The sequence below is a fragment of the Geotrypetes seraphini genome, chromosome 6 (genome assembly GCF_902459505.1).
Source record: "Geotrypetes seraphini chromosome 6, aGeoSer1.1, whole genome shotgun sequence".
NCBI classification, from domain to species: Eukaryota; Metazoa; Chordata; class Amphibia; order Gymnophiona; family Dermophiidae; genus Geotrypetes; species Geotrypetes seraphini.
In genome coordinates this window covers 86,287,914-86,306,050 of record NC_047089.1, presented here as the reverse complement: position 1 = coordinate 86,306,050, position 18,137 = coordinate 86,287,914, and the positions used below count along the sequence as shown (strand labels likewise).

Here is an 18,137-nt window from a genome sequence, read left to right as displayed (position 1 = left end):
TTTCACAGGCTATTTTGTCTGGCTGAATACATGCAAAACATCATCATAAGAATAGAATTTAAATATATGTTTTCTTGATCCTGAATACAGATCATTACAAGTATTGTAATTCAGAATGCTAGGAAGTGAATCAGATCTTCTACTGGGCAAAGACTTTTTTGTGTTACCACTTCACTGATTTTTCTAGGTTCTTACAATAATGTATTAAAGATTCTTTTCCATATATCCTTGTGTATTTCAGCTATAATACGCCAGGTGGTTACACCACAGATACTCATGTCTATACAAGGACATATGACGAAAACAGGTATCCGCTCTAATTTTCTTAAGTCAAGTCATTATGTGTCACATTAATTAATACAATTGAATTAGCACAAATATATTAGCATACAGAAGAGAGGATTCTGACAGAAAGTTCTCATAACTGTATGTGATGGAAACGACACCAACCAATGCCCTGAACAGTGTGGAGCAGAGGAAGCCCCCTCCAAGGTTCCAAGCAGTACCAGTGAGGGGTTTTTGCTTTCAAAATTCCATCTGGTTCTGATGTTAGGAGGGGGAGGGAGGGGAGACAGAGACATGCGGTGTCAGGTCGAAAGCGCGCCGGGACAAAGGCACGCGCAGACAACTGAGCACAACGCAGAGGTATGTGCCGAAGAAAATGACTGTTTTAAAGGGCTCCGACGGGGGGTGTGGGGGGGGGGAACCCCCCACTTTACTTTATACAGATCACGCTGTGTTGTGGGGGCGTTGTGGGGGGTTTGGGGGTTGTAACCCCCCACATTTTACTGAAAACTTCACTTTTTCCCTAAAAAACAGGGAAACAGCTAAGTTTCCAGTATAATGAGGGTGGTTACAACTCCCCAAACCCCCCACAACGCCGCCGCGATCTGCATTAAGTAAAGTGGGGGGGGGTTCCCCAACAAAAACCCCCATCAGAGCCCCTAAAAACACTCTTTTTCTTCGGCGCGCACTTCCGTCTTGCGCTCAGTTGTCGGCGCGCGCCTTTGTCTTCCGCGGTTTTGTCTATGAACCGAGACATACTAGGATCATAAAGTAGCCAGCAGGCCTCAGGAACAGGAACCAGCAGCATGGAGTTCCTTGTTGGAGAATAGTAGCCAGAAACTCTGAGACTTCCAGGAATGCATTTTTTATACCGTCTGGACTCAGGACTTATCTTGGAAATGACATTCTCTGTGCCTCCTATTCTGACCTTTTGACATGTGCATCTCCAAATATCACCTCAGGGGGAATTCCAGGAAGCTTGGATCCTTGCTTGTAGCACCCAGAACATTCAGGCAACACTGTTCTAGAGGGGAATCTTAACCTTGACAGAGGCTCTGGGCAGAAGCATGTGATGCAGTAGTCTGAGTTGCAATTCTGTGAGCCACAGATAAGGCCTCTAAGGAGCAGAAGTAGGCCAAAGGTCCTCCCTGCTTCAGACACTGTCGCTGAATTCTGAATGAGAAACATATTCAGTTCTGTGTAAAATCTGTATATAGAGGCCTTTGTCTTACAAATAACAGAGAGGTTTGAGAGAAATCATTTATTTGAAATTTGCTAACTCACTTAATCTAGAGTACAGGCAAACAGCTTACAGGAATACCAATAACTTGATAACAGGACTCAAACAGTCATACCTCTAAAAGAAAGTTTTAAATGTCCCTGATTAAAATGAAGATTCAGTTCAGGGCAGAGAAGCACTCTCAGCTTCTAATTCTCTTTCATGTATGCAAAAGCCATATTTAAAAAATGAATCGTCAAAAGTAATCTGAATTTTTTATATGATAATTCCAACAAGAGGAGGTTATTAGACTTCAAAGCCTTGAACAGAAAAAAAATAACTAAGGACATAAATTAAAGTGAAAAACGATCTGCTAAGTATATCAGTAAAGGAAGGAAGTGCAGAAGTGGGATTATGGAACTAGGATCTGGAAAGGAGGAACGTGTAGAATGACAAAGAAAAATCAGATGACCAAGGAATGGACAGGTGAAGAACCAAATCCATCTGGCAGGAGTGTGCATGATACTGCAAGACATAGCACTTCATTTACAGAAGAGAGGCTTAGTAACTAGAAAAACTGAAATTAGAGAAGATAATGGGGCCTAATGGGACTTGTCCTAGTACTGTATATTAAGGGAGCTCAGATATTTTGTTGGGTCCACTGATGGGCTGTTCAATCAGTCTTTGGAGAGTGAGTTGTTCCAGAGGACTGGAGAAGAGCAAAAGTCACCTCTCTTCATAAAAGTGGGAATAAATAGGAGGTTGGAAACTATATGGCCTCTTTTACAAAGCCCTTTAAATCTCTATGGGCTTCGGGACTGTAGCCGTGTGGCAGCCACTAGTGCGGCTTTGTAAAAAGAGGCTGATAGTTTGGTTAGTCTGACCTTGGTAGGGAGTAAATTAATACATACATTGCTAAAGGATAGCATAGTTTAATACTTTGAATTCAATAGACTGCAGGATTTGAGGCAACATGGTTTTATTACAGGAAGATTGTGTCAGCCAAATGTGCCAAACCTTAATGTAGCATGGAGGGGCAATTTCAATATGTCTCAATCTGATTTTGAGTAAAAGGTGCCAAAATCCCAAACTTCTAGAGGCATAGATACTAGACTGGTGTTTTGGTGACCTTTATCACCAGTGCCCTGAGCTAGTACCTCCACTGGTCCAGTAGGAGGAGAGGTCAAGAGAAAGTGGAAGGTACTGGATCATAGATGGAGGGGGGTGAGAGTGGATCAGATTGCAGGTGGGGAGGATGCTAATGAAAAAGGATGCCACAGTCTCTTGAGCTGACCATGCACATGTGCATCCATTTCTCCTGTATTTTAGAACAGGGTCTATGGTTAGTAGATCTTGTAAAATACAAGTGCCACCAAAGACATACCAACTTGGACATCTTTATTCTCTATTGGACATCCTTTCTAGCATGTCGAGACAGGGAGGGCAAGTTAGGAGGAGGGGTAGCTCTATATACTAGAGAAGACATCAAAACTACCATAATCACAGATGTCAAGTTTACCGGGGAATCCCTCTGGGTGAACCTGGCTAGAGGAAACGAAAAATGCCTGTATCTTGGTGTGATTTACAGACCTCCAAGACAACAGGTAGACAAGGATATGGAATTAATCGAAGACATTGAAAACATCACCTTGCGCGGGGACACAGTACTGTTAGGGGATTTTAATATGCCCGATGCAGATTGGAATGCACTTACCACACAAACTAGCGGCAGCAGAAGGTTGTTAACCTCCATAAAGGGTGCACGGCTCAAACAATTGGTATTGGAGCCCACTAGAGACCAGGCGTTACTAGACCTGGTACTCACCAACGGAGACAGCGTATCAGATGTTTCGGTAGGTGATACGCTGGCCTCCAGCGACCATAACATGGTTTGGTTCAACCTTTGGAAGGGTTTCTCCAGATCGACCACAACAACAAAGGTCCTCAATTTTCGGGGCACTGACTTCAAACGCATGGGAGACTTCGTCCATCGGGCACTGCAAGACCATGCCGAAACCAATAATGTAGAGGCTATGTGGGCAAACCTGAAATCTACCCTACATGAAGCAATAAATCGCTATATAAAAACAACAAGCAAACGACGGAGGAATAACAGACCCCAGTGGTTCACTACAGAAATCTCGGACCTCGTTAAGAAAAAGAAAAAAGCATTTGTTTCCTATAAACACTCAGGAAGAGGAGCAGTAAAAGAAGACTATCTGGCCAAGTCCAAAGCTGTCAAAATGGCAGTCAGAGAGGCCAAGCTTCGAATAGAAGAGAATCTAGCAAAGGACATTAAGAAAGGGGATAAATCCTTCTTCAGGTACATCAGTGATAGGAAAAGAAACACAAATGGGATAGTACGCCTTAGGAAAGCAGACGGGACTTATGCAGAATCAGATTCTGATAAAGCCGAACTACTAAACGAATACTTCTGCTCAGTCTTTACCTGCGAGGCGCCAGGGTCCAGTCCACAGTTGCAAGCAAGGCATAGCTCAGAAGACCCGTTCTGGAATTTCGAGTTTACACCCAGCAGCGTCTACTGCGAACTATCAAGACTCAAAGTGAACAAAGCCATGGGACCGGACAATCTTCACCCCAGGGTGCTTAGAGAGCTGTGTGATGTCCTGGCGGAGCCATTGTCTGTGCTCTTCAATCTTTCCTTGAAGGCGGGAAGAGTCCCCTTGGACTGGAAAACAGCAAATGTAATCCCACTCCACAAAAAGGGCTGCAGGACAGAGGCTGAGATTTACAGACCGGTGAGTCTCACATCCATAGTGAGTAAACTCATGAAAACACTAATTAAGCATAAATTAGATACAATCCTGGACGAGAAGAATCTACAGGATCCCCGCCAACATGGATTTACCAAGGGCAGGTCCTGCCAATCCAATCTAATTAGTTTCTTTGACTGGATAACAAGGAAACTGGATGTGGGTGAGTCCCTAGACGTCGTTTACTTGGACTTTAGTAAAGCTTTTGATAGCGTTCCGCACCGCAGACTATTGAACAAGATCAAATCAATGGGACTGGGAGAGACATTAACTACATGAGTCGGTGATTGGCTAAACGGTAGACTTCAGAGAGTGGTGGTGAATGGTGCCCCTTCAAAAACGTCAGAGGTGATCAGTGGAGTGCCTCAGGGCTCGGTCTTGGGCCCGATCCTCTTCAACATATTTGTGGGAGATCTGACTCAGGGGCTTCAGGGTAAAATCACATTATTCGCCGATGACGCCAAACTATGCAACTTAGTAAGTGAGAACACTTTACCAGACAGTATGACGCAGGACCTACTTCTATTAGAACACTGGTCCTCGACTTGGCAGCTAAACTTCAATGCTAGAAAATGTAAGGTCATGCACCTCGGCAGCAGGAATCCATGCAAAATTTACACACTAAATGGTGAAACCTTAGTTAGGACCAAGGCGGAACGTGATTTGGGGGTGATCATTAGCGGAGACATGAAGACTGCCAATCAAGTGGAGAAGGCTTCATCAAAGGCAAGACAAATGATGGGTTGTATCCGAAGAAGCTTTATCAGCCGGAAGCCCGAAGTTATAATGCTGTTGTACAGATCCATGGTGAGGCCTCATCTGGAATATTGTGTACAATTCTGGAGGCCACATTACCAAAAAGATGTGCTGAGAGTTGAGTCGGTTCAAAGAATTGTCCCCAAGATGGTCTCGGGACTCAAAGACCTCCCGTATGAAGAAAGGCTGAATAAATTGCAGCTATATTCACTCAAAGAACGTAGAGAGAGAGGAGACATGATAGAGACATTTAAATATATCATCGGCCGTATTGAGGTGGAGGATGATATCTTCTTTTTTAAAGGTCCCTCGGCCACAAGAGGACATCTGCTGAAAATCAGGGGTGGGAAATTTCATGGCGACACCAGGAAGTTCTTCTTCACCGAAAGGGTGGTCAATCGTTGGAATGAACTTCCACTTCAGGTGATTCAGGCCAGCAGCATGCCGGATTTTAAAAGGAAATGGGATACACATGTGGGATCTCTAGGGGGGTAAATTCAAGGGGGTAGGGTTGTTGGAGTGGGCAGACTTGATGGGCTGTGGCCCTTTTCTGCCGTCATCTTCTATGTTTCATAAATAAGTAGTTGTCATTGCATTACATCATTTGAAATCAATATACCTCCAGGTCCATAGGGAGAGCTGTAGTCCCTATATGAATCAAAATGGAAACAATTGTAGAAAGATGGTAATAATAGAGCTGACTACATATTCTTCTATTTGTTGAACTGTTTTGAAAGAAAGGAATAATTGAATGCATTTTCTGTTTCTATAGCAAACCTCCAAATGATCTATATAATGACAATGTTACTGGAAAAACTATCAAAACTGTCTATTCTACGTCTGACCGGTGAGTTTATGTGCAGTATTACAAATTAAGTAAAGATTCTGAAGAAAGAGACTTTGGGCTCCTTTTACTAAGGTGTGCTAAACAAAAAATATGAACACAAGCTCTATGGAGGCATTAGCATTTAGCGCGCGGGGCATTGTAGCACGTGTTAAGTGCATGCTAAAACCGCTAGCGCACCTTAGTAAAAGAAGCCCTAGGTGTCATAATTACAGCAAGTTATTTCAATATGCTAAAAAAACAATATTACAAATTTGTTTGGTTTTTTAAAGATTTTTAAAAAAGAATTTAGGGCCTTTTTACAAGCCGTGGTAGCAATTTTCCATGTCAGGATTTGCTATTTCAGCTTTGTAAAAGGGGCCCTTAGTTTTAGTGACAGCTGTTACAAGATTACAAATTGAAACATTCATCTACAAAATATTTTGGCCAAGCAAAACACCTAAACCTGTGCCTGAAAAGATTACCATAAACTAGCTAATTTAGGCCCTCTTTAACTAAGTCGAGTTAGAGGTTTCTACCTCGGCCCAAGGTGCTAAATGCTCAGACACTGCTCCGATGCTCATAGGAATTCTATGAGCGTCATAGTAAAAACTGTGTGTGTGTGTGTGTGTGTATTGGGGTGGGTGTTAGATATAGATTTTTTAATAATGTAATACAGCTATGACAAAACAAAAGAAACTGCAGACAGATGTACAAAAATGCAGGCTAAATTTATTACACCAAAATCATGAGTGTGCCACCTTGAACCAAACCAAAGGACCCGACACGGTCCATGTTTTGGTGAACACGCCTTCATCAGGTGTCCCAGGTGGATAAGGTATCAAATAGAACCACAAAACAAAAACTTGGCCGTAAGAAAATAGCAGCAACAGCAATCAACCAATCTAGAAACCAACTCAAAGATTTTATCTAGAGCAAAGCTACTCAATTCCAGTCCTCCAGGTCGACAGACAGGCCTGGTTTTCAGGATATCCACAATGACTATGCATGAAAGAGGTTTGCATGCACTGCCTTGGTACACAAATCTTTCTCATGCATATTCATTGTAGATAGCCTGAAAACCTAACATATAACAGTGCCTTATTTTGCAGAATTTATTCTATATTTGTAATGTGTTCAGTTTCAGTGGATTCTACCAATAGTTAGTGTAGATAGCATGTCATCCTTTATGTACAGGAGGTTGAACACTGGTGGTTGTGGAGGTTGATAGTGGACTACTGAGTAGAGACATTTTAAGAGCTCTTGAAGGCTTAAGATTCATAACAAAGTTATGGTTTCACCAATTAGGAGTTTCAAAATATATGATCCTGGCGGTAAAGATATAGAGGAAGACAATTGGTTGGTTTTATTTGTTCACTTTTATTTTTTTATTTCATTGCATTTATTAGGATTTATTAAGTTTTTATGAAGAGATTCAACCAAGGTGGCGTACAGCAGTATAAAACAATCACATAACAGAAATGTGATTAATATCAGCAGAATACAAATAGGAAACATTAAAAGAACATTTATATACCATAAATAAGATACCTATGATGTCAACACAATACAAATGAAATACCTTAATAGGATATGATAGATATGATTCTCATAATGTTAATACAATAAAATGAGAATTTTTCTCCCTTAAGATATATGCTGTATCATACTTGAGCTCTTACTTTCATATACCTCATTGGCTTTTACCCCAAGTGAATTCCCTTCTTCGCAGGACTCAAGGCTCAATCACTTTCATTGCCTTGAGTTTTATGTGCCTAATCTCCATTAGTCCTCCAGTAACTTCTACAACATTTACAATGTTTTCCTTTTCATCAAAATTTTTATATATACAGTGGAACCTTGGTTTACGAGCATAATTCGTTCCAGAAGTATGCTCGTAAACCAAATTGCTCGTATATCAAAGCGAGTTTCCCTACAGGAAGTAAGGGAAACTCGCTTTGATTCGTTCCACCTCCTCCTCTCCCCCCCCCCCAAGGCCACCGACGCTGTTACATACCCCCCTGCGATCCGGCATCCCCCCAGCGATCTGGCATCCCCCCCGAGCACCGCAACGACATCGCTTACTCCGATGGGCACCGGCACCAGCACCAATGCACAGGAGGTGCCGGTGCCCGAAGATCCTCCCTCTTCTGGCCTTGGCTGGGCTGGGCGGTGCGATGGAGATCCTCCCTCTTCCCTGTGCTGGGCTGGACTGGGCTTTGAGCATTTGCGCATGCTCAAAGCCTAATGGTCTCGCTCTCTCCGAGATTCTGAATCTGAGAATGGTCTTTAAATCTGGGAAGTTTCAGCCAATATGTTTTGCTTAACGCTTTCTCAAGGACACTTCCCAACATCACTGGTGCCATCCACCTCAAACACTTTCCAGAGCAGATGCTCTTTGGCAAGGGCCTAGATGACTTGAAACTCAAGAAACCTTGTAGTACATTGGTTCAAAAACCTGTTCTGGAGGACCTCCAGCCAGTTTGGTTTTCAGAATATCCATTAGGAATATGCAAGAAACAAATTTGCATGCAATGGAGTTAGTGCACACAAATCTAGCTCATGGATATATACTGCAGATATCCGGCTGACTGGCTGTAGGTACCCCAGTAAATATAAGGGAAAATATAGCCGTATATTTCAAAATAAAGCAAAAAAAGAACACAACGCGCTGTAAATATGTTTTGCAGGTTTTCACAATCATCCAGTCAAAAAAAAAAAAAATCAAAAGTGACAAAAAATAAGCACACAAAAAAGGTGGAGAGAAACAGACCTCAGACACAGACAGCTGGGACAACACTGTACATGTCTGTATCATCACTGGTCTGACAAAAACTCCACGCATGAATATTTTTTAAGTCTCTCACACATTCAATGGACTCTTGTTTTCAGAATTCTTTTTCTAAACAAGATGATAATTACAACTCCACTGCAAAAAAACATTATGGGGCTCTTAATCGAAAGAGAAATACGTCCAAAAACTGGCCTAAGTCGGCACTTGTACAAACATTTCTCAAAAACGTCCAAGTGCCGATACTAAAAACGGGTTTTGGACGTATTTCTAAATGACGTAAGCCTTCATAGTGCCGCTAAATGACCAAAGTTAAACGGGGCATTTTGGGAGGTGTGTCAAGGGCAGGATGTGGGCCGGCTGAGACTTAGTCGTACAGCATGTATAACCAAAAGTTATACAGCCTACAATCGAAGGAACTTGGATCTACCTAAAGTCACCAGATAAGCACTGAAAATACATAACACAGACCACCACACACTACTCCAGTGATCACCGACCCCCCCCCCCCTCACCCCCATAAAAATATTAATCACATCTTTAAAATTCAGCCTCAAGACCATCATCACCTGGCCGCCTGGCATAGGAAAGCCTAGTCGTCCAGCACAGAGGCAGCTTAAGTTGTCTTGGGGGTGGGTTAGGGACCCATGCCCATAAGCCCCTGTAATCACTGCATTGATACTTAAACATGTGCACTCCCCAAACACTCCAAAACCCTTTTGTACTGGCATAAAAGTGGCTCCTGCAGCCATAAGGGCTATTGGGGTGGTAGATATGTGGGATAGGGGATTCTGGAGGTGGTTTGGGGGGCTCACCATAACCTTTAAGGGAGCTGTAGGGAGGAGAAGACATGGCACTCTTTTTATGAAGTTCACAGCAGTGCCCTGTAAGGTACCTCACTATTTAGGTGGCATGTCTGGGTGTGCAGTCCATCACTTTGCAGACCCCTCCCACGTCCAACAGGGCTTGTTCTAGGCGTTTTGGAGTTGGATGAAAAGTTAGATGAAAATGTGGTATAAAGATGGACGATTTAGCGACTTGGACGATCAGATCTGCAGGATGTATAATTAGATGATTTTCGAAAGAAAAAAAATTGGGGGGGTATTTTTTGAAAATGTGTTTTTTACTTTGGACAACTTGCGAGTTGGACGTAAACGGACTTAGACGTCCCTTTCGATTATGCCCCTACACGTCAATGACTACAGTTGGATAAGGTGCATGGGGAGGTAGATGTTCAAAAAAACTTTTTCAAATATTAAAGCGTAAACAACACTTATCTGAAGATCATCTGTTTGTGGCAGTCCATTTCAATTTCTTCTTTCAAAAACCTGCCACTACAGTTTTCTCCCGACAGAAAGCACTCCTGTTTCGCATCCTCAATGGTGCTACATCAGGGGAAATTTTCATTCAGCCATCACTCAAATATCCAAAGTTTATAACAGACTTCCATTCTCCTGCACTGAGGCTTTGGCAAAAAAATGGCTGCGACAGGTACCCCAGGACAGGTTTGAAAGCAGCTTCCTTATAAAGTCTCATCTACTGAACTAAAGCTCCTGTCCAATCACATTTGAAAATCTGATGGCAGAAACTTATGATCTAATTTGCTGTTACTTTTCAAAACATTACAAGGAAACATTCAATACCAATTTTAAATTAAATAGCATTTTTACAAACATGATTAAATTCTGAGCTATAGCTATCATTATGTTTGGCAGATTGGATGGTGATGAGTCCTGCAGTGATCAATTTGTGTTGACACTGGAAAGGCGATGATTCAAGCTCTAATCTGAGTGTGGTTTAGAAATAAAAATAGAGAAAACCTCCATGTTTAAAATCTTTAACTGTTCTTATTTAACATAATGTAGCTCCAAGCTACATGAAGGAATTAGCCAATTCTGGGGAGAGTGTGGCACAGTGGTTAAAGCTACAATCGCAGAACCCTGGGGTTGTGGATTCAAACCCACACTGCTCCTTGTGATCCTGGGCAAGTCATTTAATTCCCCCATTGCCCCAGGTACATTAGATAGATTATGAGCCCGCCGGAACAGACAGGGAAAAATGCTTGAGTATCTGAATAAACTCATGTAAACCATTCTAAGCTCTCCTGGGAGAACGGTATAGAAAATTGAATAAATAAATAGTCCCCAGAAATTCAATGTTAGATTCAAGAGAATTCATGATTTTACACAATCCAAAACTGCAAGAAGATAGCATACAAGTCAATATACTCTGCTTGGTTTTCTTATTAATTTACCAAATGGAAATTAGGATTCAAGATTACTATATCTTGTATTGTACGCAACTAAAAAAAAATGTATTCAAAAAGTTTGTGTTAAATGAATAGTTGATTAAGTAGGTTATCCTCAACAAGTACAGTTCTCTCTTTGTTAAATTATTAGAAGATGAATTTCTTGCAGTTTCTGAGGTGTATTAGCTACTTTTTCATGTTTAGGCATTTTCTATAGGTCCACACTGAAGATGTATTAGATATTTTCTTCTGATATTTTTTGACAATAATTTTAAGCCACATTGAACTCAAGAGGCCAAAAGTGGGATACAAATGTCATAGCAAGTAAAGAAAAAGAAAAGAACAGATGATACCATACCACAACTAGGAAGCTCTGATCTTTGAAAATCACTAATGCATTTACTATTTCAGTGTAGCTAAAATTGTTAAATTATGTAGGTTCTTCAGATAAATATACTTGATGACAGTTCCTTCTGGATATCCTCAGATTGAAATACAGTAGGATTTATCTAGGTAGTAGAAGCTCTTACCCATAGTAATCCTGCTGACTGGGCCATATGCAGAGTTTCAGCAGCATTTAGTTGGGTGCTGCAACTGGATATCCAGCCTAGAGAATGACACGGGGACAAATTTTTCCCCGTCCCCGTAGGAACTCATTCATGTCTCGTCCCCACAGGATCTTTTCCTGTCCCTGCCCCATTCCTACAAGCTCTGTCCTCATCTGCACAAGCCTCAAACACTTTAAAATCATAATTTAAGGCAGAGTTTACAGGAATGGGACAGAGACAAAACTCGCAGGGACGGGACAGGGAAATTGAGTTCCTGTGGGGACAAATTTGTCCCTATGTCATTCTCTGATCCAGACAGACTGCTGAGGCACTGCCAGAAGGCCAGGGACTGAAGTTAGGGCAGGCCCAGAAGATATGCGAGCACCATAGATATTCAGTGCTAGTGTCCAGATAAATCAACCAGGTGTATTGGTCCAAGTACAGCAATGAATATCGGCTGCATTCATATAACTTCCAGATGACACCAGATATTTAGGTGTTTGATGCCATTACCCAGATAGGGGCCATTGCAGAATATTCTGGTCTAATTCAACTTGCAGTGGGCAGTGGTTAAAAAGGGATGACTACCGCTGGCTGAATATTTATCAGCCAGAAGATCAGGCCTGCTTTCAACTCATGAGAATCAGATTTGCCTCACCTTGAGCTCTATATATATAGCCTTACCTATATGCGAGCAACCATTGATCGATTGAATCCATGCTTTAAGGTATTATTGTAATGAGAATCTGGTTTCTAAGGGATACGATTATTTCTGTTGATTTACAGGACTGTTATTGAAAAAGACATGTGTACATACTGTCGCAAACCTCTGGGCATAGAAACCAAAATGATCCTGGATGAATTACATATCTGCTGCCATGCAACATGCTTCAAGGTACAGGAGGCTTGGTGAACTGATAGCTTTGAGTACTGAGCGGGTGAACCTGGACATCCAGTTTGGATTCTCTTGCATCCCACTTGCTCAGTGACATTTAAGAAGGCATGTAATTAATATATGATTCCCAGGTCCAGTTTCTCCTTCCTGGACAAGCCAGGTTTAAGAATCAAGGAGGATAATTCTACAGTCTTTGGGGGTGAGGTGGGTGGGGCAGAAGTTAGCCATCACTTATTGGCAGTACAGTCCTTTGTTCATGGACCATAGAGCTTAGCTCCCCACAGAACCTTTTATGCATACAAGTATACCCTAAGCTGAGACAATAGCCCACTAATTCTATAAACTTATGTGCCCAATTATATGCTTAGCATGCAAAGTTATACATGCAAGTTATAGAATAGTGTCAGTTGCATGCTTAACTTAATACATTATTATAATTAGTATATACTTATTAATTGGCACAAATTGACAGTTACAATCATAACTGCATTACTGAGTATTCTATAAAATGTGTGCAAAATCCATCATGTGCAACTGCACGAGGAGTGTGATCCCAGGAGGGCCATGGGCAGATTAGGGGACTGCCTGGCAGTAATGTGCTGTTTATAGAATACCAACTTCAACATCCAGAAACTTCCAGTATTATATACAAAAATTTTTTCAACCAGACCTCATATCAGTTAGAAATGGTAATGATCCTCAGAGGGTTAAGCTACCCCAATGGTTCGCGTGAAACAAATCACTGAACCAGGGGAACCATTGGGGTAGCTTAACCCTCTGAGGATCATTACCATTCCTAACTGATATGAGGTCTGGTTGAAAAAATTTTTGTGTATAATACTGGAAGTTTTTGGATGTTGACGTTAGTATATTGGATTCCAGTCATTGGATAGCCATTTACGATATTGCTAGTTTATAAAATACCAGCATTTGGGGCCTGATTCTATAAACCACCATTGACCACGATTGTCAATCATCTGCTAGGCACCATTTATAGAATCATGCTGATAGGTGTTGAATCCTTAGGTACATTGCCATTTAAGCCAGGGTTTTCTTGGCCTTAACAAAGATGCCTGAGTTAGGTGCCTATTGGTGCCTAAGTCAAACCACACCCAAAATCTACCTCAAATCTGTCTCTAACCATGCCTACTTGCTAGTAGATGCCTTGGTGTAGACGCCTACCTCAAAGTGGTAGGCACCTACCAACTAATTAATTTGTAATGGCTCTTTCAATTATAAGCACTGATTAAGCCAATTAGGAAAATTAAGTTAGGTGCCTAGATCAACTAGGCATTCTGATCTAGGTGCCTAAATTTAGGTGTCATTTATAGAAATAGGACATTACAGCAGCTTTTGAGCCACTGTAAGTACTTATGCCTAAGCATAGATGTGTAAATGCAGACTTATGCTAATATTCTGTAATGGCAATTATACGCTTAACTTCTGATATAGAAGTTGCACTTGGTGTGTTTTATCCCAGCACCTAACTTTAGGTATCCTTTTGATAATTACTCCCTGAGTATATCTACTGCATGATACTTTTATGCCCTCCTGAAGACAAGAATCATTGCCCTGCAGTGCTTTCAACTCCTGTGGTCCAAGATCCACCAATTAAACCTAAATTTCTTGCCTGGGGATGTACATTGTTGCCTCCAGGCTGGCCCATCATCACAGATATTTTGATTGCTGTCACATTAGACTGTCACTTCCTTCTTTTGAGGTCTCCAGGCCTGCTTTTATCCTTAATGATTTATATTGAGCATCTGCAAATCTGTTTTTTAGTGTGAAGTATGTGGACAGCCCCTAGGAGATCTGAAAGCAGGGGACAGCATGTGGATTTACAGACAGACTGTGCACTGTGATCACTGCTACTCAGGAGTGAGAGGTAGGCAGCATTTTTCTGTGCTACTATGCAATGAACCATTTACAAGAGAAGAGACAGAAAATTTTATCAATCATTAGTGACCGAGTGCTGATATTAAGAGCTTAAGAGGCTTCTAAAGACTTGTACTGACTACTTTCCTGTGACCACATCCTCTGTCAGGGATGGGAGAATTTTGATGCAGCTGGCCTTAGTTCTCCTTCCTGGTGCATCCTAGGATGCAATGGGAGCAGCCTAAGACAGAATGCACTGAGAAGGGGAAGGCCCACTATTTTGGAGTGGCAGGCCTGACGGCTAGAGGATGTGAGCCTTCCTCCAGCCAGACTTTTGAATACAAGGTATGGAGGGTTGGGAGGTTGGGGATAGAGTTAGGGGCAGCCTTGGGGAGGTGTTGGGGAGGGGATTCTTGTTTTTGGGGTATCGGGGGTTCAGGGGGGAGTTTGGGAGGGCAGCAGGAGGGAGTGGGCATCCCTCCTACCGAGTTTCAATGGAGGGGGGTGGGGCTCAGGGGCAGGAGAGAGTAGGCATCCCTCCTTCCCAGATGCTTCTTGAAGAGTTTGGGGGTTCACGAGCAGGAGGGAGCAGTTATCCCTCCTGTCCAGCTGCTTCAACGGGATTTGGGATTCGGGGGCAGGAGGGAGTGGGCATCCCTTCTGCTCGGATGCTTCGGGGAGTTCAGCGACAAGAGGCAGTGGCATCCCTCCTGCTGGGGGACTTCATGAGGGGGGTTCCCTGTCACAGCCACTCAGCTGATCGTGGCAGGGGAATTCCCTTGCCATGATCAGCTAATGGCAAATAATCCCTAGGTGATTCTTTAACCGCTGCCTGTGACATGGGCGCCGGTTAGAGAATCGGGACAGTTAGGTGGGGTTAGGTAGCTGTCCCTTAGGACAGATGCAATTCTGAATAGGACGCCAGTATTCGATTCTCAGCCATATTTTTAGGTGGCTGCTGAAATTGGCGTCCTCTACAGAATCTGCCCCTATATGTTTACCAGCTGCTGGTAAACTTATTACAGTACTCCCTTGAAATTCATGGGGGTTCTGTTTCAGGAACCCCCGTGAGTTTCAAAAAACTGCAAATGCGGTTTTTTGCCTGTCAAAAGATAGGGGAGGCAGGAGAGGGCAGCTGGAGCGCTGACGGGAGAAGAAAATCACTTGCGGTCTGCTCCGATCGCCTCTTTCTGTAGTAAAGTCGGGCTACACTAATCAGGAGCTGCTTTGACACAGGTGTAGCCCAACTTTACTATAGGAAGAGGCAGTTGGAGCAGACCGCGAATGAGCGAGTTCATGAACCGCAAATTTGTGGGGGAACACTGTACTTCTTTTGGTTATTGATTCAATCTATTCTAGTTTCATGCTGTAGAAAACCAAAATGATTCCATGTCAAGAATGCAAATGAAAGAAGACACAAATTGGGAACGTTAGAGACTGAATTAACGAAGGGATTGTCCTATTAATCCTTACTTATCAGGCACAGAGTTTGAGCAGGTATCTCGTGGTATGACCCATCATGCTAATTAGTGCTTTTTTGTGGGGGGTGTTTTTCAGAAAAATGGATCATGTAATCTCTGGATGCTGGAAACAAGATGGATGACATTCGCTACGGGGCATCAGCATTCACCAACTAAGATGCATATAATAAAATAATTGTAACTTAGCATCACTGTGCATAAGAAAGAGAAATCTTCAATACAACTGTTATGGTGGTGACATATTACCAGGGCTGCTGGGAAATTATGAAATGACTTCTTTAATATATGAGGATGGTTTGAAAAGTTTGATAAAAAAAATCAAGTTAAACACTGAAGTCTCCATTGAGGCTATACAGTTAGTCCAGCGAGATTCCAGTTTTTACATATCGTAGGAAAAATAGCTTATGAAAGAGATGGAAATTCGCTGGACTGGGTGTGTACCCTTGATAGAGACTGCATTTCTTGACTTGCTTTTTCACCAAACTTTTCTAACCATCCGGTAGTGGGCAAGTGCAGATGATTTTATTTAGCCTTTTTTTGGAATTCCTCCATAATTCTTTAATGTTGAAATCTCTCCACTCTACCTCCTCCCAGCTTACTCAGGAAAGAGAAAAGACTGAGTGTAAGCCAATGCACATATACCCTGCAGGAATACACGTTTCACATGCATAAAGCAGGTATTCCTCATGTTTTGACAACATACGTCACAAACATATTTCAGTTTGGGGCACTATGAAGCTGACAGCAACATAAAATTATAGCACGAAAATCAAAAAATCAAGCAAGAAAAAGAAGAAAGAAAAGAACACAAGATGTGGATTTTACATTTGATTCTCTGCCTTTATTTAGTAATCCTGCAAAAGAGATGATAAAGCCATGTGATTTCTGAAATAGTTTTCTTCTACATGAGTTTGGGAAATTTGAAATATAATCTCTTAAGATCTTTTAGCTATTCTGCTCACTGGATAATGTGCCCCATACATGCTAGAAAAGCACATGATTTCTACAGTTCTGCACACTGAGGTACTTTGAGACATTTATTTTGAAAACTTAATATAATCTGTTAAGAAGTTAGGGGTAAGGTAGGCTTGATAATACAAGTTCAATACTGTTTTATGAAATCTATTGTATGCACTTTTGCTTGACCAACTGCATTTGTTTTTGTTTATTTTGCATGAATCTAAAAAAAAAAAAATCTTGATAATATAATGGCCAATAAGCTAGGGTTAAAATAAAAGCACTTTTTCTATAAAGCCATGCATTAAAATAAAGAGCCAAAAGTGACTATTTGATATGTGTGTGACATCATAATCTGTTCAGCCAGAGAAACTAATTTACATTAAGGTGTTGGTCGTTAGGACAGAGCAGTCTTTTCTATTATTTTTAAACCAAATATGTGCAGACATTCCTGATGACCATTTACTGCGGATATCCTGAAAATCAGAACTTTTAGAGATCTTGAGCAACAAAGAACCAGTGAGATAGAGAATTTGAATATTGACTCATTTTTTTTTTTTTTTTTTGCATTATTACATAGAATTCATACTGAAAACTTTCTTATTTTAAATTGATTTTTTCTATTAAAAAAGCATTTGTAGGCACAACTACTAAGAGGAGAAAGAGATGATCAGGGATGCTGTACTGGTTTATAAAGGAAGGAGCTCTGTCTTCCTCTCATGATGACATCACCACTGGGGGAACCCACTGGTTAGAGAGGGATCCGGGTGGGAGATCCAAGATGGCCGCTGATACGTGTTACTGAGCAGATGCTGGTGCGGATTTTTCCTGATAGTTTATATCAGAGCAAACGCTTGTTTTTATTTACCTCGATATGCCGAAAAGAAGGGGTAGGAGCGCTGCTGGAGCCTTGCGACGCTCCGGAACAGCACCCACTGGCAATATTGAAGAATTGCTAAGGCAAATGCATCATGGCGCCGTCGGGGACACCACCACCTGAGACTGGAGAGTTGCGCGGGGACAGAAATCCCACCCATCCCCACCCGTCCCCCACACATCCCTGTCAGAATCTCCTCCGTCTCCGCCTGTCCCCATAAGGAATTCCCTCCGTCCCTGCCCGTCCCCACGAGGAATTCTCCCCGTCCCCGCCCATTCCCACGAGGAATTCTCCCCGTCCCCGCCCATCCCCATGTGGAGGGGTGAAACATCCAGAGGGCAAAATGTATCTGGGGTGACGTGTGTGTGTGCGGGGGAGGGGGGGGCGTGCAAAATGTGGGGGTAAAACTTCTTATAAATGATAAATTGGTATTCAAAACCTGTAAGGACTAAAGAATGAGTTTGAACACCAAGAAGACAATTATGATAATCAGAAAATTAAAGTTCTATAAAAATATTTGCAGAAGGAATGAACAGGAACAAATTAATTAGTATAAATATCTAACTAGTTGGATTATAAAGGATGGAAAAGCTTTGAACAGGAATTTT

At 42.0% G+C, this 18,137-nt stretch overlaps 1 protein-coding gene across 6 annotated transcripts in view; it reads left to right on the top strand.

Moving 5' to 3' along the window:
• Nucleotides 1–16,987, top strand: part of SCEL (sciellin) — a 314,001-nt gene extending 297,014 nt beyond the window's left edge. For all 6 annotated transcript variants that reach the window (XM_033948694.1, XM_033948696.1, XM_033948691.1 and 3 more), the window contains 5 exons: nucleotides 242–307; nucleotides 5,807–5,881; nucleotides 12,231–12,339; nucleotides 14,122–14,224; nucleotides 15,772–16,987. In XM_033948694.1, the coding sequence (XP_033804585.1) occupies nucleotides 242–307; nucleotides 5,807–5,881; nucleotides 12,231–12,339; nucleotides 14,122–14,224; nucleotides 15,772–15,788 (370 nt within the window). In that variant the 3' untranslated portion in view covers nucleotides 15,789–16,987. The remainder of the gene's footprint in view (nucleotides 1–241; nucleotides 308–5,806; nucleotides 5,882–12,230; nucleotides 12,340–14,121; nucleotides 14,225–15,771) is intronic.
• Nucleotides 16,988–18,137: the final 1,150 nt, after the last annotated feature.